General features: G+C 45.2%; 1 protein-coding gene across 1 annotated transcript in view; it reads right to left on the bottom strand.

Moving 5' to 3' along the window:
- Positions 1 to 23,551, bottom strand: part of Znf236 (zinc finger protein 236) — a 95,339-nt gene that overhangs the window by 42,910 nt on the left and 28,878 nt on the right. Inside the window, exons 8-13 of the mRNA XM_032886257.1 lie at positions 19,978 to 20,181; positions 18,925 to 19,153; positions 8,263 to 8,535; positions 6,949 to 7,152; positions 2,647 to 2,788; positions 1,783 to 2,043 (exon numbers count right to left, since the gene is read on the bottom strand). Coding sequence (XP_032742148.1) covers positions 1,783 to 2,043; positions 2,647 to 2,788; positions 6,949 to 7,152; positions 8,263 to 8,535; positions 18,925 to 19,153; positions 19,978 to 20,181 — 1,313 coding nt within the window. The remainder of the gene's footprint in view (positions 1 to 1,782; positions 2,044 to 2,646; positions 2,789 to 6,948; positions 7,153 to 8,262; positions 8,536 to 18,924; positions 19,154 to 19,977; positions 20,182 to 23,551) is intronic.

The raw sequence follows: 23,551 nt of genomic DNA, 5'->3' as shown, positions 1-23,551 counted from the left end.
TAGTATAAATGTCTGTTGAATTTTGGGAACCTCCAAGACAGACAAAAGGGGAAACATGGGCTGGATCTCTCCATGAAGTCTGTGAGGTGATTCTGCGCTGCGGTGTGTTTGGGACCTGGGATTCCTGTTGAAGGGAATCCTGCTCAGATAACAGGGTGGCTCCACTGTAGAGAGGCCATGCTTGTTCTGTGGGTTGTTTGTTTTGTACAAATATGCACAAAAGCTCTAAGAGACAAGTGCCCAACACTTACGGTGCAGTACGATAGGCTAATCAGCCTCTAACACTCCAGCGTCACAGTCATGTCCTCCCTCAGTATAATCCTCGCCAACAGGGGCCACAAACATCTGACCTAACTCAGGAGTCCCTATGTCACTGACCACCAGGTCCATCAATAGAGGCCTTAAAACCTATATTTTCAACATTTTCACATAAAGTGTATTATAAAGGCCTAACTTCCTGGCAAAAAATAGCATGCCACAAAATACCAAAACTCCCAAGCTCCAGGCTGCTCTACAGCTTGTGAGCTGTACACCCTGCCGAGTGGGGATGGCACTGCACACTCCTGTCAACAGGGACCTCCAGGTCCCAAACACATCACAGTGCAGAATCGCCTCCACAGACCGCAATGGGGCACAACCAGACATGTAACTGTGGGGTCTACCACATGGCACCACTAACATGATGTGGCACCACTAACATGATGTAGCACCGGTAACTTCCTGGTGAAATATTTCAAAACCAAGTCAACGGTGTTAAATGACTTAAGACATTCAAGTAAGAGAAACATCAAAACAAAACAAACAACATGCAGAACCAAAATGGCCGTTAGAGTCAGGGTCTTTTGCTATGTGGGCTTGCGTTGTCAGCTCTGCCTCACAGCACATCTATGGACCGTGTGCTCCGGGAGGCAACGATACCATTAAGGGCTCTTCCCATTCAAACCAAGCAACCTGAGTTCTAGCCCCAGAGCCCACTGACTAGGACACAGAATAGGAGGGAACCAACTCCCACAAGCTCCCCCCTGCCATGCACACACACACAGACACACTGACACACAGACACACACACACACACACACACACACACACACACCAGAAAAGATTAAAAACTTAAAAACATATAAATCACAGAAGAGATTAAGACTTTCTTTTTAAAAATCTTCACCATCCCAACTATATTAGGGCTAGCCTTTGACTATCAGCTAAAAAAACAGAATTTACAGTAAGGCATTTTGCCTACTATAGATTGCTTCAGTATTAAAAGTAAAAATGTTAGACATGTAGGGTATTATCCATGTGTGTAATCCCCAGCAAGAAGGTCTTTGAAGCAAGCCTGACCTACACAGTGAGACCCTGTTTTCATTTAAAAAAGACAAAAGTGTGTGTGGGGGGTTGGGGTTGGGGTGGAGGTGTGAGATGTGTTAGGGCTGTTTTGGTCTCTTTATCTGTTGCAGACAGGTTCTTACGCTCTAGCTCGGTCTGGTGTTGAACTGAGAACAATGCCTCTGCATCAGCCTCTCATGTCCTTAGACTACTGGCTTGATCCATTATCATACTTGGCTCAAAAAATATTTAAAAGTTAAAAAATACCTGTTTGTGCTGTCATCTGTGGCTCTCATTAGATCCCTAAGACAGACAGTCACCTTCTCAAGCTGAGACAACCATGAGAAAAACAACACAGGCATCAAGGACAATGACTCCTTACTTGCTCCCATCCGCTCTGGAACTAGGACACTAATTAAAAGGCAAGCGCATGGAAGTCAGCAACAGCAGTATGCCCACCTGTGGGTTTTCATGTGCTTTTTGCAGTTTAGGGAAGTCTTAAATGTTTTCTGGCAATAGGGACACATGTAGGGACGGAGGTCGTTGTGTATGCCCATGTGTCGCCGTAAGCTGCCACCTGTGGTAAAGGCTCCATTACAGATCAGACACTTGAAAGACTTCAGTCCAGTGTGCGTGCGAACATGGGCTTTGAGCACGCCTGCAGAGACGAAGCCTCGTCCACACTGAGAGCATTTGAAAGGCTTTTCACCCGTATGTGACCTAAAAGGCAGGTAAAAACCTTAACACTTTCATTACATGTTCATAACATGATAACAAATGTAAAATCAAAGACATTTCACTCTGTGACACTCTTTAAAACAACCAGAAAAGATGTCCTGTAGTGAGCAAATCTGAGGCTCAGCCAGGGGACGTCCCAGAGACACCAAGCTGCATGTCCTGAGGGGAGAGCTCGAGCTCCCAGGGATGGGGGCGTGGGGGAGGGAGCCATTCTCAGAATACCACACCACGGCCTGAGCACATTTCAATTTGTTTTCACTGATGAATTAAGTGAATTAATTTCACCAAGAATTAAGCTCTGGTGAGAACATCTGTAAAAGTTAAACAATCTAATTAAAATGAGAACTAGTAAGTCTTTGACACATGCTGGAAATTGCAAACACTACAATATAACTGGAAAATAAGTAAAACTCGGGTAATTTCCAACTGAGATATTTAAATGAATATATTCAAGGATAAAAAAGTCACAAAAAATTTTATGGAAATTAAATATTAACCATAGGTAACAACATCATCCTAACTACTTAGTCACCAGGTCACTCCATCTCTGTACCTACACTAAATCCCCACCTCTCTCAGACTTACCTGATATGTTGTTTAAGATGGCAAGACTTTTTATATGCTCGGTGACAGTAAAAACATTTGTATGGTCTGTCTGCTTCATTGCCAAAATTATTATTAAAATAATTTTGGAAAAATTGGTTTTTTGGAATGGGCTGAATAAGACCTACAAATCAAAACAACAGGAAGACTCAGTGTTAGTGTCACCACTACTATGTCAAAGGCATCTGCCTCAAGGTAAATACAGAAGTGCTGATGAAGTCAGGCTCCAGCATCACAACAAATGCTATTTTAATTATGGCACGAATTATTATCTATTTAACCAAGTCATTTCCATCACTGTGGTGCAATGTTTATCAATAATACTGTCTGGCCCTGAAGAGTATGTATATTATTATAAACATACACTGGAGTCTATGGCCATTTTTTTACATACATATACACACACACATCAGGACTCATCTCTTTATTCAATATGAACACTGAATAAGTACAATAATAAACTCAAAGCGTAAATACTCTAACAGGACACTCTGTTTCTGCAAAGGCAGCATTTTCTCTGAAGTTTTATTAAAGGGGTATTTACAAATGGCAAGATAACTAACTTAGGGGTTGAAGAGATGTCTCAACAGTTAGGAGGACTTTGTTCTTCTTGCAGAAGACCCAGGTTCAATTCCCAGTACCCACATGGCAGTTCACAACCATCCCTAAACAGTTCCAGGAGATCTAACACACATGTGGCAACCTACATGATGCAGGCAAAGCATGCACATTAAATAAAATAAATAAAGAATGTAGGATTATTGACCTGTGTATTTCAGGATTTACATGCTTTTATTAATTAAGGGTTTCCTCAGTCTGTGCATCTTAAACACAAAGTGATAATGCCTTTGGGCTAAACACACAATTCAGCACTGACGTAGTTGTCAAACACCAGTAACTGAATGGTTATCTGGAACATTAAGAGGAAGACTGGCCTGTCCCCCCTGCTGTCCAGATTCAGCAGGCACTCGCAACGCTCTACCTCCAATGCTCCATGCCCAACCTCCCCTCAGCAGTGCCACTAACTTCTTCAGCATAATCACACATCTACGAAGGCAGTCCACGTTCTCCTGACTTAATAATCACACATCTACGAAGGCAGTCCACGTTCTCCTGACTTTCCCCAGAAGAGCAAGCTGTGTTCCAATCTTTTTCCTAAAACTCGCTGCTTATACTTCATGCAGACCCTTAACACCTATTCCAAGTCTTTACACGTGACACCGTCTTCTTCATGTCAACACAGAACGCTACTGCAAATGTACTGGGCTCCCTGGATACTGAATGTAAGGTACACAACAGCACAGTGTCCCCCTTCTGCACGCAATCACAACATCTGAAATGGTTTCCAGGTATAGGATTTGTGAAAAGGACTCTGTAGTGTTTGGGCTGGGGGAGGGGAGGGACCCTCCTATGAGTCATTAAATGAACTAATACTCATTTTTATTTCTGCTAATTTTGTTTAGACAAGGTCTATAAAAACAAAGCTAATTATAAGGTCTCAATCTTTAAAGAAAAAAAACAAGGATAAACAAAACACACATCAAATCCTAATATGCTGGCTCTGTCAGTCATTCATTGCTACGGGACTTCTGGCTTCTTAGGAAACCACTAACCTCAAAGAAGGGCACGAATAAATTTTACTCACTGTAAGGCAAAAGCAAACTAGAAGTCTCTTCTATAATAGCAATGAAAAGTGGAGCTTAGGGAAAAATACAACTGACTTTCCTACTGCAAACAGTAACATAATTCAAATACTGCATAGTGACAGGATGTGGAGAACATCTCACTCACCTCACTCACTGTAATACACCAGGCTAAACCCTGACATGCAACAGAAACGTGCTGAGTATAGTGTAACACGGACTAAAACAGCAGTCATAAACTGCAAAGATCAGCCACCATAACATTGATGCTATGTTTAAAACAATATACACGCCAATTAGCCCAGATATTTGTGCTGAGACACAAATTTATCTTATGCACATATATCTATACATTCTACACACACACACACACACACACACACACACACACACACACACACACACACAGAGTTTAAAAGGAAGCTATAACTGTAGATAAAAGGTTGAAGATCCCTAATCTGAAGTGCAAAACGTTCCATAAGGCATTTTGAATGCCAAGAATTATGCTACAAGTGGAAAATTCCCCACCTGTTCTCTCATGACAGACAGGTCACCATCAAATGACAGAAATAGTTAAATTATTATATAAAATTACCTCAGGGTTTTGTGTATGCAGAAAAAACAAAAAATTAATTTTGTCTTCAAACTTGAGTTGACTGTGGTGGTGCACGCTTCCAACCCCAGCACACAGCATGAGGATAACAAGTTCAAGGCTATCCACAGCCTCCACTACAGGATACTCTGTCTCAAGAAGAAAAAGAAAGGAACACACCCTGTTCTCGCTGATCCCTCTGAGGACTTCTTGCTACATTTCAGAATTTGAAGGTTTCTCTTCTCAATTGTTTTGTCCTCTATATTTTTATAACACAATGTGAGATAAATAAAAGCTCAAAAGGGCTTAGAGAGGTGGCTTAGCAGTTAAAAGCATAGAATACAGGTGTAAAACCTCAAGTTCAGCTCCTAGCACCAGTATCAGATGGCTCAGAACCACTTGTAATTCCAGCGCTAGGCCTTCTGCAGGTACCTGGCACTAATACAGGTAGCCCCACAGAGCGCACACACAGACACACACACACCACACTACACCACACACCACACCACCACACACCATCACCACACACCACACCACCACACCACACCACACCACAACACAACACCACCACACCACCACACCACACCACCACACCACACACCACCACACCACACCACCACACCACACACCACCACACCACACACTATTAAAAATAATAAATCTTAAAGGAAAAGTTCATGGTTAGATTGGCCCTCTCAGTGTCAGGCTATGACTTAACACCAGCCTGATCTAGAATTCCATATGCCCCTAACCCCTGTCATACTAAGTCACAGTACAGCATTAACTTTACTCAGGTTAGATTACCTTGAGTAGGTAAATTACATAATATAGAGACTGCACAAAGTGTAAATTTGACTGTAAAACTTAAATGAGTGCCACAGTCAAAATGCTTATATCCCTACAAAAGTCTTATGTTGGGGGCTAGAGAGATGGCTCAGCAGTTAAGAGCACTGACAGCTTTTCCAAAAGTCCTGAATTCAATTCCCAGCAACCACATGGTGGTTCATAACCATCTGTAATGGGATCCAATGACCTTTTGTGGTGTATCTGAAGACTGTGACAATGAACTCACATATATAAAATAAATAAATCTTTAAAATAAAAAAGGTCTTATGTTGGAATCCACAGCAGGACGGTAATAAAGAGGGAGCACTTCGTGAGGTGACTATTTATTGAGGTGGAGCATTTATGAATGAAATTAATGTCCTTATTAAAGAGGCCCTTCAAATGTTACCTCAGAACTGGTCAAATGCTGTGGATAACCGACTGTTGAGACATGAGTCAGAACACAGCATCTGGACGGAAAGAAATGCAGGGACACATTCTCTCCTGGCCGTGGCATGGCTGATGTCACTACAGACACAGAAAAGGTCTCCCTGCATGATGTGCCTTGGGAGAAAGAAGGTGCTCAGGATGGACTGGACTAAACGACAGGAGGTAACTGTGCTCGTGAGCACCGCGGACTGCATACGTGCAGGAAGCTGATTTTTAAGAGCAAGAGGGAAAAGAGGCCTGGAGAGCTGCCAGAGAGTACCTGTGAGGAGGAAGGCCCTCGGACATCCCGGGGGCCACTCGTAAAGCAAATCACATCATGGCTTAATTCTATTATCAGTGACAGTAAAACGAACTTAGAAACAGGTGATGGTCCTTTTTCTTTCAATGCAACAACTAAGCAGCTAGAACGGTAATCTGTAACACAACACATGGCAATCCAAAGACGACTGTAACAACTTGTCCTGGGCAGTGCACATTAAAATCCCTCTTCACCTTGACGGGCCCACAGACACAGATCTCTTTAATGAGGACTCATACAACACTACTTTTCCTTTCACACTATTTATGTAAAACACAAACCACAATTCGAGCAGTACTGTTTTTAGGATTTTAATCCTGACTGTGACATACTAGCCCCCCAGAGCAATTTCTAACGAAGACTTCACCAATACTATGCCTAAAGTGTCTTCCTGCATAGACCAAGATCGAGGCACAGCTCTCCAGATCCCAGAGGAAGGCCCGTGAGCAGCCACAGCACCCCAGGACCCATCTTACCGAGGTCAGTTATGAGGATGGGCTCCTGCAAGGGAATGTCGGGGACAGGAGCACTGCTCTTGCCGGCCCGACCCTTCACAGGCTTCCGCTGCTGCCGCATCTTCCTCAGCTCCGTGTGCTTAAAGTGGGAAGCCACGTGAGTCTTCCTATGGCCTGAGGTTCGGAACTTTTTATCACAGTGAGGACAAGCAAAGGGTCTAACTCCTAATAAAACAAAAGGATGTTTTAGAATTATTTCAAGCAGTTACATGTCAACAACAAGCAAAGTCGATGTAAAATTCTTCCAACTATGTGACTACTTGTTGTTCCAGGTCAGGTTTACATATCTTATCAATCAGCTGTCGTCGTCCTGCTCTGAAACAGTACTACCGTACAGAAGTTAGGACACATAATGGATCTTCATTTAAGAAAGGACATCCGCTACTTTAAGGTCAAATCCTTAAGTCTTACAGTATGCGTGCTCAATAACAAGTCATCCTGGAGATATCTAAACTATGTCAGCCCAGCCTCTCCAACTGACATCCATTAAAATAGAACAGAGGCTCCTGGGGCAGTAGAGGACACACACCCCAGTGCTCAGACAACAATCAGTATCTCATAAGAAAGAGTGAGAGGCAATCGTCACTATGTAGTAACGAAAAGATAAAGACATCCCCGTGATCCTTGACTACAATACCCCTTTCTAAAGAGTGACTTCCTCCCATGGTCACATGGTAAGTAAGAGTGGAGTCCCTAGACAAGCATGCAACTTGCAGTAGCTTCTTCAAGAGCCCTGCGTGCATGACCAGGAGTTTATGAATATGAAGTTTAGGGTAGGGGAAGGTAATGAAAATATTTCAACTAAAACTGTATATATACTTCATGAATTTAAGATATACAAATTAGGGGTTGGGGATTTAGCTCAGTGGTAGAGCGCTTGCCTAGCAAGCGCAAGGCCCTGGGTTCGGTCCCCAGCTCCAAAAAATAAAATAAAATAAAATAAAATAAAATAAAAAGATATACAAATTATATCCCACTATCACTGTTACTGACAAAGGTACAGATCCCCACTTATGATCTGTAGGCCTCCTAAGACTTGAATACATGTATCTTCCTCACAAAGGTTTGATGGTCTAAAGTGTCATCCATCCAGTCTCCCATAGGAATCTTTCTCCCACTGCTTCATTTAAATATTACCTCTCTAATGGCTCTCCAACCATAACCTTGGCTCTGTGAGGATCAAGGTCACAAATGAACAAAGGAAGAGGAGGGTAGCAAAGGCCTCAGGGAGTCCAACCATTGCCCTTCCTGAACCCGGAGCCAGCATTTGCACACCTGTGTGTAGGCGGATGTGCACCTTGAGGCTCCCTGAGGTGGAAAAGCTCTTCATGCAGTACTGGCACTTGAAAGCCTTGATGCCGGTGTGAGTTTTAATGTGAGCAGTCAGTGTACTCTTCACGGCAAAGGCGCGGAAACACTGTGGACACTTGAAGGGCTTTTCATGGGTGTGGATGCGGATGTGGCGCACCAGGTCACTGGGCTTCCGGAACTCCTTCGTGCAGTAGGGACACACATGCCACCGTACCCCGTTCTCCTCACGAATGGAACCTGCAGTAACAAGGAAAAGAGAATAGTCCAGACGGCTAGAAACTACTGTGCCCCATACACAATGTTCTACAACGTTCTACAAAGTCCTGTCCCTCTAGAAATGGCAGGCTAAGGTAGCTCACTGCATCAATAGAAAACTGTAAGCTTCTGTCAAAAAGACACCACGTGATCCATCACAGAAAAAACGCAAGTCCTATTGTTACTGACATTAACATTGTAAGATCATAACATTATGATCAACAGTAATGATCTTTTAAAAAGCCCTAGAATTCCATGAAGATGCAATTCATAATGCCCACGTGGAACAGCTAACAGGCGGCAGTGTGCAAATCAGGGACCACAGACACAGTTCAGCCCGAGTGAGAATGAAAACCCGTGTGGTCAGAGAACTTCAGAATGGTTCAGAGAGCAAGAGCCTGAAGACTGCTCAGCCCTACACGGAACTGCACCCAACCAACTCTGGACCCCTGAGGAAGGGACACAGGAAGTGTGAGAGGCGGTGAGTTACTGTAAGGAAACTGCGTGTTCTGGACATCTAAACCTAAAACAGTCAACAGTCACATCACAACATGCACAGCCTGGAACAGACCAACCCTGGCCTGGAGATGGACGTTAGGCAGAGGAGCCCACCATAAGCCAGGGAGCTATTGGCAGCCATTAGCTGCTGAGAGGGAAAGATGGCTTTCTTCAAACAGTAATTTAAAAAGAAACCTTACAGGAGGTCTAGTGGGTGGGAAATGGGGAGGGCATCTCTGGGCAGAATTACGGAAGCAGAGTAAGACTCAAAGCACCCTATATGAAACTCTCGACTGCTGAGTATTTGTTTAAAAGTGACTCCATGATCACCTTGAAGGACAAGAGCAGAAAGACGCTCGGGTGGTTACCAGGCATCTTAAACCACAGGCAGAAGCTCATGTAGATAATCACAAAATGGCCAGCTGCAAAGCAACAACAGGGAAGGAAGAGTCAAGGCACAGACATAGCTCGTGTGCAAACCTGGTGGGGAATTCATGGACCAAAGCAGAAGCCTGTCTTCCACTACCATAGATGCTATTATGCAGCTCTGAACCTAGATCAAAACTATTGCTAGCAGAAAACAACAACAACAACAGCAACAACAGAAACAGCAACAACATCAACAACAGCAACAACAACAGCAGCAATAACAACAGCAACTGCAGCAACAACAGCAATAGCAACAACAACAACAGCAGCAGCAACAGCAACAACAACAGCAACTGCAGCAACACAGCAGCAACAACAGCAGCAACAGCAACAACAACAGAAGCAGCAGCAACAACAACAGCAACTGCAGCAACAACAGCAACAGCAACAACAACAGCAGCAGCAACAGCAACAGCAGCAACAGCAGCAGCAACAACAGCAACAGCAACAACAACAACAACAGCAGCAACAACAACAACAACAGCAACAACAAAGTATGGAAACAAATGGTTTCTAAAAACCAAAAACTTCTAAGTATGTTTTAAAGATTCTACTTTTCAATTATGTACACATACATAGGCAGGAAGTGGTATGCAAGTGCAGTACCCAGGGGCCAGAACAGTGTCTGATCCCATGGAACTACAGTGAGAGGCATAATGTAGGTGGTAGGAACCGAACCTCGGTCCTCTGAAAGAGCCATACTCATTTTAACCCACTGAGCCACCATTCTAGTCCTCCTTTTTAAATATTTACAGATTTATCTGTGAAATCAAACAGGTATTCATAGTAATAATACAATAATTCCAGTAAAGAATATACATAAATTAAATAGACTTTATTTAGCCAAGTAAATGAAACTTCAACTCAAAAGGTTTTAACCTGTATGTATAGGAAAAAAGAAAGCTTTGTATCTCCTTTTTATTTTCTGAAAACTAAAAAAAATAGTTTTCCATATATGCCAAAGGAATAAAAGCCATTTTATCTAATAATGTTCTTTCCAAGAATAATTAAGATAGAACACAAAATTAGGGACCAAGTAAGAAAGGAGGGGAAATATTAGCAGAGTTACAGTATCTTTAGCTAGATTTGTTAAGTTGCCCTAGAAATCAAATTTAGTTTTTAAACACGAAAAACACATAACTAGATATATATATAGGATGACATAAGACGGTCAAGTTATAATTATGTCTAAGAATAGGCTATAAAAGAGACTGCAAACCAACAGCACAGAGGCTGTCTCATAATAGAATATGTATCTATTTGGGTGGGGAAAAACGAAAAACTGAATCCAAACTTCCAATTCCAGGAAGTAGAAAGATCTGGAGAACAAGATCTACATTAGAGGTAGGGAAGCATAGGTAGGGAAGCCTCCCTCCCTACCTGGGCAGGCACCGTCTTCTTCAAATACACTCAGACATTTAGGAGAGTAATCACATTTTCCAAGATGAAAATTAATTTTTTACAACTCAGCATGTAGTCTTAACCTTTACAAGTAAGTCTAGAGCCAGGAAAAGAGGAGACCGCCTTATCAATATGGAGTGACAATGTGGCAGAGCAGGGGGGTAGAGCGGCCTCCAAAGGACCACAGAGCTGGAGGGTGACACGCAATAAAGGGGGCACTGGAATCCCACAAGTGCAAACAGCGTGATGAGCAGTGTTCAGACCAGTGAGCACTTTAGAGGTGTAAAAGCACTCTCATATTCAATATTGATCTAGGCAGCTCGGAGCAGAAAATGGCACACTGGGCAAAAGTACCCGTGGCCAAGAAAAATAATTTCAAATCACTGGGACTCACATGGTGGGAAGAAACAACTCCACAAGCACACCCTTGCACACACAGTCTTGCACAAGTACACTGACAGACAAACGTAATTTAAAACTTTAAAGAGAAAGCCATGTTTTTGCCACACTGTTCCATATAAATGCTGCAAGGCTCAAATGCAGAAAATGCTTGAAAAACTTAGCTTCATGAACAAAAAACATTCCTCCCAAGCACATAAAAGAGCAACTTAGAAGAATTTGTACCATTTAGATGAAAGATATTATAATTTTTATTTAAAGTACAAGGGTCAATAAACCAGAATCAATCCAACACAAATACGCAGGTGCTCAATATGTAGGGGGTGCTCTCACCCTATTCCTTAGAAGGCATATAAATTTAAAATTGCAATAATTAGTTTAATATTACCATTTTTGGCCTATCAGCCCCAAAATTTTGGTAATAATCTCTTTAAAAACACTGTTAAGAAACAGGAATTCCAAATAAATCCATTCAACCTAGTAAACTGTAAATACCTATCAAAATTCCAAAGTAATACACCAAACAGCCAATTGTGGTAGCACACACTGTGACCCCGGCACAGGGATGTGGAGCCAGGGAAGATCTCGAGTCTGGGACCACGCTCAGCCACAGCTGAAAGCTACGTGGTCTCCCTGCGAGCCTCCCTTAAAGGCAGCAGTTACAATATGGGCATGAGTCTCTCCTTACCAAGCACTTCACTGACAGAGTACGTTCCAAAAGTCTGTGGGCTGGATAATATCATTAGTCAATTTAACTTCCTAACGTTCAATGACTGTTATATGTAGTAATGCAGGAGGGCACATCCTTTACCTGAAGAAGCGTGCATCGGGGTACTTCTAGTGAAAGGGGTATGGCTATGAAGCACTTGGACAGCTTACTCGAGAGAACTCGGTTGAATGGTATAGGGTAATGGTTTCTGTGCTAGAAACCTTTCTATTAAGACTGGAATTATTTCAAAACTAAGACCCTTTAAGAATGTTAACATATACAAACAAAAATGAATAGCTAAACTTAACCAAAAGAGTTCATAGAATTTATTCTTTGAAACCTGTACCCTGAAGATAAATTGGTGTAAGTGAAAAGCATGTACAGCCATGTGCTGCACGCTGTGTGAGTGGAAAAGCAAGCATCCTGCCCACTTAGTGAGCAGGGCACATAAACTACAACACATCCAGAAAACTGCATTCTCACCAGGCATCTTGAAAAAATAAAACTAGGAAATCTGTATCAAGTGGTAAAAGTAGCCTGAAAAGCAAAGTACATACATTGCACCGTCCCTGCCAAAACCATTGCCTGAATGTTTGCACTGTTCACAAGGAAGAAGCGGGCTGCTTCTCCCTTTCCTATGTCAACTGCAGCACCTCCTGGGGTCTGGCATGACCAAGTTCCCTCCTTCTAGACGATGACTAAGCATACACACTCACTAAGCACTGCTGTGTATGCATGTGTCAGCATCACGCCACACACCTTACAGTTCCCCACTCAGTTCTCGCTTGTCCCATCACTTGCCCCATGTGTAGATGAGAGAGCTGACATGGGACAGCTTAACTAACAGACCAGGATCCAAGGAACCTCAAGGCTCCTATGAAAACCAGTGGTCCTGGAACCAGAATGCAACTGTCTCAAAGAGGATGTCTGGCATATTTCAAATGTCAAATACTATACCAAGCTCTAAAAGAATCAAACAAGTCCCTTAAAACGACAGCTCTCTCTAGGAGAGAAGGTCTAAGAACATAACCAAGGAAGTGCAGTAAAGCATTAGAAGTGCTAATGTTGATGATTTCTTCTGGCAGCGAAATGCTTCTCTACTAGCTGTGCCCTAAAGCCACGATCTGAGCTAAGACCTTTCTGTTTTCCTCACTCTTCCAGCAGCTCATCCAAGAGACAACACCTGGGAACAGGATCCAGCCAACTCCACCCCCAGCATTGGCAGAAGCCATAGCCAAGGACAAGAAGGGAGGCAACTGACAAGACCGCCCCTCCCTGCTGGTCAGCATGGCAGTGCGAGAAGGTGAGATGGGGTAACAGGGTAGGTGCCTATGTCTTCTGTGGTGGCAGAGGCAAATATTTATAACAAGAAAGCCCCCATCAAAGAAATTAGTCACCTTCTCAGCACCACAGCATACACCTGACACATACCACTTCAAACAGGATCCCTTTACCCAGCTGTTTCAGGAGTGTCAGTTCCTCGTGATGGGGAAGCAAAGCAGGACAGAACAGCTCATGTCATGGTGGTCAGGAAGCAAAGAGAATGCCTATTTGTGCAGTTAAAAGTTTTCTTCCTCTCCCCTTTTACTTCACCTATGGGATGGTGCCACCTGCACTCATACTGAGCCTCACCTCTACTTACTCCTTCCTGGAAATAACTGACACACACCCAGAAGCTGCTTTGCTCATCTCCAGAAGCAATTCTAGATCCAATTAAGTTAGCAAGCAAGATTAACTACCTCAGATAAAATGCTAGGCCTATCCAGAGCACCAAGGGGTTCTCTCAGACATCTAGCAAGCACGTGCTGAAGGTTCTTTGGAAGGAAGATGCATGTGACAGTTTCCTTAACTTATAATTGGACTCTCCTGACAGAGTGAAACTAGGCTAGCCTTTGAGTCAAGTATTCCATTGTGTTAGATTTGCTGGCACTCACCAGAAAGACGTCGCCCTCCTGGCCAGATGTTTCAGGCTCACAAGTGCAGAAGGACAGTCACCAATAGTCAGCTGGATTCATTGATGTAGACTGGATATCAAGAATGCGAAAGAAGCACTTGGAGCTGCTGAAACAAAAGTGGTCCTGACATTGCAGTGACTAACTAAAGACGATCCTGCTCCTAACAGGAGACCATTCTTACTATGGGAATCTTAGTATTCCATTTCAGAGCAGCTTGGAATTCGTACACCAGGAAAAAGTCAATGGAGACATAAGCACGGTGGCTATCATGAAGAAACTAATGATAAACAATTCACCTTCCAACACTGAAGTGCTGAAGTTGAAGCCATGTTCATGGAATATGAAAACAGCAGGAGTCACTGGTAAACCTGGCTGGCTTACGCTTTAGCTAAACATGCTGCCAGCTACTGCTTGCTGAGCTCCCAGTCCTACAGGTCCCAGCAATGGACTTCACGCTTGTGGAGGCTGAAATGACAGTGAGCCTGCTGCATGTGTGCACAGTATCTTAGGCGGCACACTTTTCAGGGCATGGTCCAATCACTACTACTTCAAAGGCTTCCTTCAGCTCAGACTTCGGTAGTGTCAACAGTCAGCTTCTAGCAGCAGATGTGCAGACACTCTTGTTAGAAAGGCCGGAGAGATGGCTCAGTGGCTAAGAGGGCTTCCTGCTCTAGCAGAAGACTTGAGTTCGATTTCCAGTACCCACACCAGGCAGCTCTTAACTCTGAAACTCCAGCCTCAGAGGAGCTGCCCTCTTCTGGAGTCTACATGTAGCCATACATATATGACATATATTTATACAAATACACACATATACAAATAAAAATTAGAAATTAAAGCGAACTTAAAAATTAACTCACTAGCTATGGAAGACTTTAGAATTGAACCTCAACATATCCAATGAGCACCAACAGCTTTCTTAGGTCAGTCTTAGCGGACACTCTCTCTAGTTTCAAGATTCATCTGCTCTCAGAAAACACAAGAACACTTCCTTGAGGATCCTCTGAACACAGAATACTAGAGTTCCCACTGCCTGAGGTAAGTGATGATCACCTGCTCATTTAGGTGAGACAGTAGCTGCTAATTATAGACTAGACTGAGGAGCCAAGCGAGAGTCACTGAGAAGGAATCTGCTGACTCTAGAACCAGAGACGCTTGGAGCTCTGTTAGAAAAGCTGTTGCTGACACAGAGGAAGAAGACAGCCTTCCTCAGCCAGGCTATCACATGCCAGATGACCCCACAAAGCTCCCAAGAGCAGGCAGACCATGAAATAGGCTCCTCTAAAATTGCTCTGAATTGCTTCAGGAATTCTTGGCAATTCTCAGGTGCAATTCACAGAAGACATTCTCAGTGGGGCTGGAGTGACTCAGGAGTTCAGAACACGAATTGCTCTTCCAGAGAACTCAGGTCCTAGCATCACTGTCAGGCAGCTCACAAGATATGTCTGGAGCTCCAGCTGCAGTGGTCAGACAGCCTCTTCCTGCCTCCGGGGCTACCTGTGTCTACCATGTGCACACGTAAGTATGCGTGTACTTTAAAATAAAATTGCAAAATATTTAAACAAAAAGATATTCTTGGAACTTCTGGTGTTTCTCCAACACCAGATTATTTACTGTCTTAGTCAGGGTTTCTACTGCTACAACCAAACGCCACGACCAAAGCAACGTGGAGAGGAAAGGGTTTATTTGGCTCGCCCGTCCACATCCCTGTTCATCATCAGAAACCTGTAGGCAGGAGCTATGCAGAGGCCACAGGGGCATGGTGCTTACTGGCTTGCTCCCCAGGGCCCGCTCAGCCTGCTCTTTAGAACCCGGGACACCAGCCCAGGGACGCCCCACCCACAGTGGGCGGCCTACAGGCTGGCTCACAGCCAGCTCTGTGGAGGCGCCCTCTTCTCGGGTGACTCTGGCTTGTGTCGAGCTGACATGAAACTATCCAGCACATTTACCAGTAAGCACTGTCTCTACCACCTCGACAATCACATGTGCAAAGACTGAAGGAAGAGCCAAGAGCTCCTCCTCCTCCCCAGCAGCAAGGCCAGTTTAAGACACAGGTATTCTGACGATGACAGAAACGCAGCCCTCTGACCAGCACTGGAAGAATAGGCACTGCAAAGACCGTGTTTGTGCTCCCTCAAATAGTTCTGGTGGTTCACTGTGCAGCAGAGAATGTCATGGGACTGACTGCCACCATCCAGAGAGAAGCTGAATGTAAAAGTCCAAATGCCAGAATGGTGCTCTCGCTCAGCGCTGGTCAACACTCTGGAGAGCCGCTGGGAGATCTGTTCTAAGAACAGCATCCTGAGTGGTCTGTGGCACCTTCACAATAAACTCTACCCTGGAGGATACATCCATCTGGCACATGTCCTCAGCTGCCCACAGCACCCAGCAAGGATGGTAGCATAATGGGAAGTCACTACAGAGGACGCATACCTTTGTGAAATGCGTCACAGTCCATGCAGAAGCTTCAAATAATTATTCCCAGCTCCACCTCAAGGGAAACAGCCACAAGGCCTCGATCTCCCCAGGCTTCCTTCAGATCAGGAAGGCCGGGATTCAGTTTTTACAACAGATGTATATGTACGTATTACAGTAAACCTAGATTACATGTCTAATCAAGTCCAGCAATGCGCTATAAAAAAGAAAAAAGGCTGGGGGTGGGGTGAGGGCTAAGGTGTTCAGTGCTTAGCCCATCTGGAGGTGGGGTGAGAGCTGAGCTCAGGGCTTAGCACATCTGGCTCTATCCATCCCTGTTTCTCTCCCTGCAGAGTAAGAGAGAGGAAGGGTCATAACCTAAATGAAGCACGATTCCCTTCATGTTAATAAACCAACTACTACAACTACACACTCTGTAGTCAGCTTAATCCAATCCAATCACAGCATGAAGAAAAGGAAGATGGCTGGGGGCCCTCAACATGGCTGCCTAGCACAGACTCAGTAAAACAAGCACAGAGAAGCATTTCTTACATCTGACTCAGTCATAAGGCATTAAATTCATTCCCTGGAAACGGAGAAGGAAGCAAACTTCTGACAGCACATCTACACAACTCCCCATGAGAAAGACTACCAATACAGTAAGAACGGAAACACTAGTCGGGTACGACGGACACGCCCATCACCCCAGCACTCGGGAGGCTGACTCAGACCTTCATCCAAAACCAACCTGTGTGGAGAGAGACCCTATTTCAAAACCAGCAACAATGACAAAATCAGCGGAATCAATTAGGCAGGCGCAGTACTAAGAGCCTGTAACTTTAGCATCGGAGACACACGGCAGGCGAATGAGAGCTGTCTGGGCTACAGCATGCGTCCCAGACCAGCCATGGCTACACAGGTATACCACGTTGCCAACAGAAAAGGACTCCAAACTGCCACTGCTCTTACACAGTGAAGATGTCCACACAAGAGCTGGCGAGATGGCTCAGCAACTGAGACTACACACTGCTCTTACAGAGGAGCTGAGACCCACACCCAGTGGCTCACAACCCCTTATCTCCAGTTCAAGGGAGAATGGAAACCTCTAGCTTCTGTTGGCACCTGTGCTAATGTATACATAGGCCATACACATAGACACAAAAACGCCATGGGTAAAGGTACCAGGTCAGAACAGAGTTCAATCCCTGGAACGGACATGGAGGAAGAAATTCAGCTAGCAATCCTTAAATGCACACACACAGGTAAATAAGTAATCTAACTATTTTCTGTCTACATAGAAAACACAATATCATCTGGAACCTCAGTGCTACAGGAGAGACATTACATTACAAGTTGCTGGATTCAAAATCAATAGACAAAACTCAATCACCTCCCCATACACCAACAACAAACAGGAAGGGCAATCTAAAGACAATTCATGGGGAAAAACAACAGAATGACATAAAAGAGTAAGTCCAACAGAAAATTCATGAGACCCTTAGAATCCAAGACGAGAGGGTCCAGGAAGAGGAAAACATGCTCACTGTATAAAGATACCACGGTTAGTTTTCTTCCTTATGCTAACTAGATACAGAATCACACCTGTAAGTGTGTCTGTTTCCAGAGAGCTGTAACTGAACTGGACCCGCCCTGAATGTGGGTAATGTGGGGGTGGAATCCCATATGCTGGAGAAGGATGTGCCTACAGAGACGGCCTTGCTGCCCAAGCCTCACGTCACAGGAGAGGCCTCTACTGCACAGGATGCGTGCTGAATGCCTGCTACCATGAAAGCGCAACACGTAGCCGAGTGAACTGAGAAAACGCAGTCCAGCCTGGAGAAGTGCCTTGCAGCCAGGGATGCTGGCTACTTCTGCCCAGCATTCCCCAGCAAGGATCGCGCCATCCCATAGTCCAACGTAAGGATGGGATCAGATGAGCTCAGGCACGAGACTCCATGCACACAGCACAACTAAGGTCAGTCTGGAGAGACAGCTAGCATTTTTAAGGAGAAAGACATTCTCAGTGCAGAAAAGCCACTAAAAGCGTGTTTGGGAGCAGGGATCCGACTGAACAATGCAAGGGAGGCGAGCACAGGCTGGGCGAGGTGGAAGAAGGCCTGGATCAAAGGACCAGGGAAGGCATGGATAAGCCAGGCTGGCAGTTGAGGTGGGCTGCAGCAGGACAGCTGAGTGGGCCGTGGCTAAGAATTGTCAAGTGGCAGCACCCAGGAAGAAGGAGGACTGTCTGTAGGACGCTAGGAGACAAGGGACCACAGGGCAGGTAGTATCCAGAGCAAGAGCTGAAGAAGCAATGGATCTAGAGCTGCTGGAAGCACCCAGATGAAACAGTAAGAAAACAAAGCCAGGCTGAGCCCTGCCCTGTGATGGCCTCAGGAAAGGAGCACATCAGAACTCATCAGAAGGCCGCCAGCCTTTCACGTCTCAGCAGTCAATGCTCCTCAGATGCAGAACACACATGAAGAGAACACTTCAAAGAAAGAAGCTCATTTCCTAACAGGAGCACAACTCTACAGCGGTGTCTGAAAGGAAAGCACAGTGAATTACCAGGTAGGAATGGTGATTTCTTCTTCAGAATTTTTTTCTCTTTCTTTTCCACCTTTTCAGGGCTTTCCTGTCCCTTTTCCTGCTCTGCATCCATGGGATCAGCTTGCTCTGCAGAGACACTGGAGGTGTGTGGACTCTGCGAGGACACTGTAGACGTCTGAGCATGGCTGCAGTCGCTGGGAGGTGCTGCAACTGGAAGTGAAGACAGCCCACTGTTTTCTAAGGCTTGCTGAGACAGAACAAAACTATGAGGTTAGAAAAGGCGACACCCCAAATATGCCTACCAAAAGCTATCCCAAGATGCCATAGAGTTTTACCCACAGAACTCTAACACCACACCAAGAAATAAACTCTACAGTTCCAAGACATTGTTCACTCCAAGAGGCTGCAATATCTCTTCAAATATCTGATATTTCACCCCACCCCAAAACATGGTACAATTACATTTCTTAAATGAATGGAATTAAAAAATAATTAACATTCAGAACTCTTCTCAAACCACTTGGGCTGTCTTTAAACATATTTGGGATACAAATTACCTCAGGAACACCTTTAAGACACACCCAGTTCAGAGTTCCTGAGACAACACCCCCCCGCAACCAACTTATCATGAGGTACAGAGAAAAGAGGACCGCCGCCTCATTGGAGGTGAAGCACTTCTGCAAACACAGCACTCTGGCCCAAATGTGCTGGCCATGCACACACCAATACACGCCTAGGACACTCTAGCTAAACAGTACACCTGCACCTCAGGAAGAAGGGAGCAATTCTTCCAAGTCTCTCAACAGGACAAGCTTTAAAGGAAAAGCTACCTCTGTCCAATCAGTTCATGTACCAAATAATTTAAAAGTTTCCATTTTTCCTAATTGTACAGATTAATGAATCATCTAGACTTAGCACTTCCTGTTGGTATTACATAGGCATGTTTTCTCTCATGTTACCATCTCCAATGGAGCCACATCTTTAACAAGTGTCATTGCATCTGTCCTGCTCACTAGCAAACTGACATGAGGCCCATATGTGAGTCCTGCCCAGCAGGTAAGCGCGCTTCACCTGGAGGATGTCCTGGTTGATGCCCACTGTCACACTGAGTTGTCGCCCAGACTGTGGGGACTGCTGTGCCTCCACTGGCCCTGGCTCAGACAGTTCCAGAAGCTGCTGAATGACATCAGTCACTGCCTGAGAGTTCTGCTCACCAGACACTGATGAGACCTGGGCTTCCACCTGCTGCAGAGGCAAAGTCTGAAAGATCGTGGCCTGGAACACAGCAACACTTTCATTAAAAACAGAACTTCCAATGTAAACACAAAATAAATTAAGGGAACACCCCTTAATGGCATTAAAAGCTATTGCTTCTCAAACATAAATTCGAAAAGCAATTCTTCACTGATTTCTGTGAGGTACAACTTTGCCTCTTAAAAAAACACACTTCTACAACAGTCTGCAAGCTCTCATATGAGGAGAAGAGGCTACCAATGTCTATCTCCCCATTATCCACTGAAATGGACAACTAATTAACGAAGCACCATGTTTAAGAGAGACAGAGAAGCAGAGGCGAAAACGGAAGGAGATTGGTATGGTCAAAATCTTTAACACATGTCTGAGATGCTACAGCCAAGAAAGTTTTGGAATACACAGCCTGACTCCTGCCAGAACTCAAGAAGTGCCAGGCCTAGAGGCTCTCAAGGGCAGTGCCAAGGCCTCAGCCACACACTGTGGAGGCAGACATACTTGTCTGCGTTTGCAGAATGTACACGACGGAAGGCAACACCAACAGTTACCAGTGAGATCCCAACTCACTCACTCCTCAGTTACAGCAGTGTGCCACAACCACGTGTATGCTTCTCAATAACAAGACAATAACAAGAGAAACTGGTACTGAGACAAAGACTGGGAGGCCACTAGTCTACATAGCAAGTCCCAGGACAGTCAAAGTGGGACCCTGTCTCAAAAAAACAAAATAATAATAACAATTTTGAAATAATAATAATGAAGAGTCCCCTTGTCATCTTCCATAAAACCAACAGAACTTGTCTTTCAACAATGAACAAATGAATGAGTGAATGAACGAGTGAACAAGTGAATGAACAAATGAATGAGTGAATGAACGAGTGAACAAGTGAATGAGCAAATGAATGAGTCGATGAATGAGTGAGTGAATGAATGAGTAAGTGAATAAATCAATGAGAGAATGAATGAGTGAGTAAGGCCAGAAGGGCCTGCCTCTACCAAAATCAAAAGAACAAACTATCTGGCAAGATTCAGGGCACTTTTATGGCATTTATTTCCTCAAACTACAGTCTTCTGTGTTCTGACAGCATATTTAAGACAAGGTTCCCATGGAGGAGGGGAAGGAAAGAATATGACACAGAGGATGGGGAGATGTGCAGCCAAATCCGTATCTTCCTGACGAGGATACTGATGCTGACAGCCTTCACACTCGTGAACTCACTGTAGCTGGGTGCCTGCACCACGGATGAGGAAGGGGGCCCATGAGCCACACCCCCGCTAGGGGGCTGCTGGTAGCTAACAGTTGTTTGGAGAAGGATGAAGGGGAGGAGGGGGAGGAGGAGGGGAGGAGGAGGGGAGGAGGATGGGGGAGGAGGGGGAGCCGCCATCATTCTCTTTAGTGGTGCAGCCATGGACAAGCTGCCCTGGCTCCAGTAAACAGCTTCAGCCATGCTCAGACAGGACTCCCACTGAACTCACACAGAGAAAGAACGCATAGGAGGCAAGAGTTCTAGTGAGAACGCAGGCCAGCAGGATGAGAGTCGGGTGGGAGGAGTGAAGATGATGAAGGTTCAATACACAAACGTATGAAACTGTCACACAATACAACGGCAGGTTCCTTGGTGTGGTGGCTAGTCTTGGTTGTCAACTTGACTACATCTGGGAACTAAAACCAAAAAAGCTGAGCACACCTGTGAAAGACTTTTGATTAATTAAATCATTTGCAGTGGGAAGATTCACTTCCAATCAGATCTTTTGAGATGGGAAGACCCACCTTTAGCCAGGGCCACGCCTTCTGCTGGCAGCCTGTATATGGGCAAGGAAGAAGACAGCCTGCTCTCTTTGCCTGCGTAGTCTCACTCTTGCTAACAAGTCCATTCCTTCACTGGCCTTAAAGCCTATGTCTCTGTGATTTCAGTATAACTAAAGACCGGCTGAGAGGCTGACATGCGGCCTTGGGGACTGAACAACAGTCGGATTCTTGGACCTTCTGTTGGTAGACAGCCATTGTTGGACTGGCTGAACTGCAGCCTGTAAGCCACTCTAGTAGATAGGTAGGTAGATGGGTAGGTGGGTAGGTAGATGGGTAGGTGGGTAGATGGGTAGTTAGGTAGGTAGATGGGTAGATGGGTAGGTGGGTAGATGGGTAGTTAGGTAGGTAGATGGGTAGATGGGTAGGTGGGCGGGTGGGTAGGTAGGTGGGTGGGTAGGTAGGTGGGTGGGTGGGTGGGTGGGTGGGTGGGTGGGTAGGTGGGTGGGTGGGTGGGTGGATGGATGATGGTAGATGATGGATGGGTGGGTGGGTTGGGTGGGTGGGTGGATGGGTGGTTAGGTGGGTGGATGGGTGGATGGGTGGGTGGATGGATGGCTGGGTGGGTGGACGGCTGGTTGGGTGGGTGGGTGGGTGGGGGGTGGGTGGGTGGGTGGATGGATGGATGGGGGGGGGGGGTGGATGGATGGATGGGTGGATGGACAGATGGGTGGGTGGGTGGATGGGTGGATGGGTGGGATGGATGGGTGGGTGGGTGGGTGGATGGGTGGGTGGGTGGATGGGTGGATGGGTGGGGGGTGGGTGGGTGGGGGGGGGGGGTGGGTGGGGGTGGGTGGGGGGTGGGTGGGTGGGGGGGTGGGGGGTGGGTGGGTGGGTGGAGGGGGGGTGGGTGGGGTTGGGTGGGGGTGGGTGAGTGAATGGGTGAGTGGGTTGGGGATGGGTGGGTGGGTGGGTGGGTGGGGTGGGTAGGTAGTTGGGTGGGTGGGTGGGTGGGTAGGTTGGGTGGGTGGGTGGGTGGTGAGATGGGGTTTCTATAAGCTCTAGTCCTCTAAATAGAGGAACACACTTGGTTACATGCATGCAAAGTAAGCTTGCATGGAAATCTGGCTTTTTTTGTCTTCTGGACACAAACAGGCAGCCAGAGATAGCAAGAGTCCTGAAGGAAGGGAGGAAGAGACGACACAGCACATCAGATGCAGCCAGGACTGCATTTCAGAGAAGAGTGCCTCACTTCAGGAACATAAAATTTTAAAAAGAAACCATCACATTGTGGATACAGCTCTCTTTATGCTCTCTCTGTGTAGCATTCTTTCTCCTTTCTCTCCCTCCCTCCCTCCCTCCCTCCCTCTTACTCTTACACACACACCACACACAAACTATCATCCAGATTGTGCACCACAGCCACCTTTTGATTTACACACTACCAAAGTGGTCACAATATTATTTGGTTACTGACACACTAAAATAATGTTTTTTTTAAATAGTGAATCCAAAAACAGAATTTTTAGATTTCATAATTGTTCAACTATTTCTCTAGTTAAAAATAAACTAAAGAAATCATTCCTAACTACTAAACTATGAGAAAAGAAACAAATCACAAGGAAAGACCATCACGTTTACAACCCA

The sequence above is a fragment of the Rattus rattus genome, chromosome 15 (assembly GCF_011064425.1).
Source record: "Rattus rattus isolate New Zealand chromosome 15, Rrattus_CSIRO_v1, whole genome shotgun sequence".
Lineage (NCBI taxonomy): Eukaryota > Metazoa > Chordata > Mammalia > Rodentia > Muridae > Rattus > Rattus rattus.
This window is presented reverse-complemented; position numbering and strand designations above follow the sequence as displayed.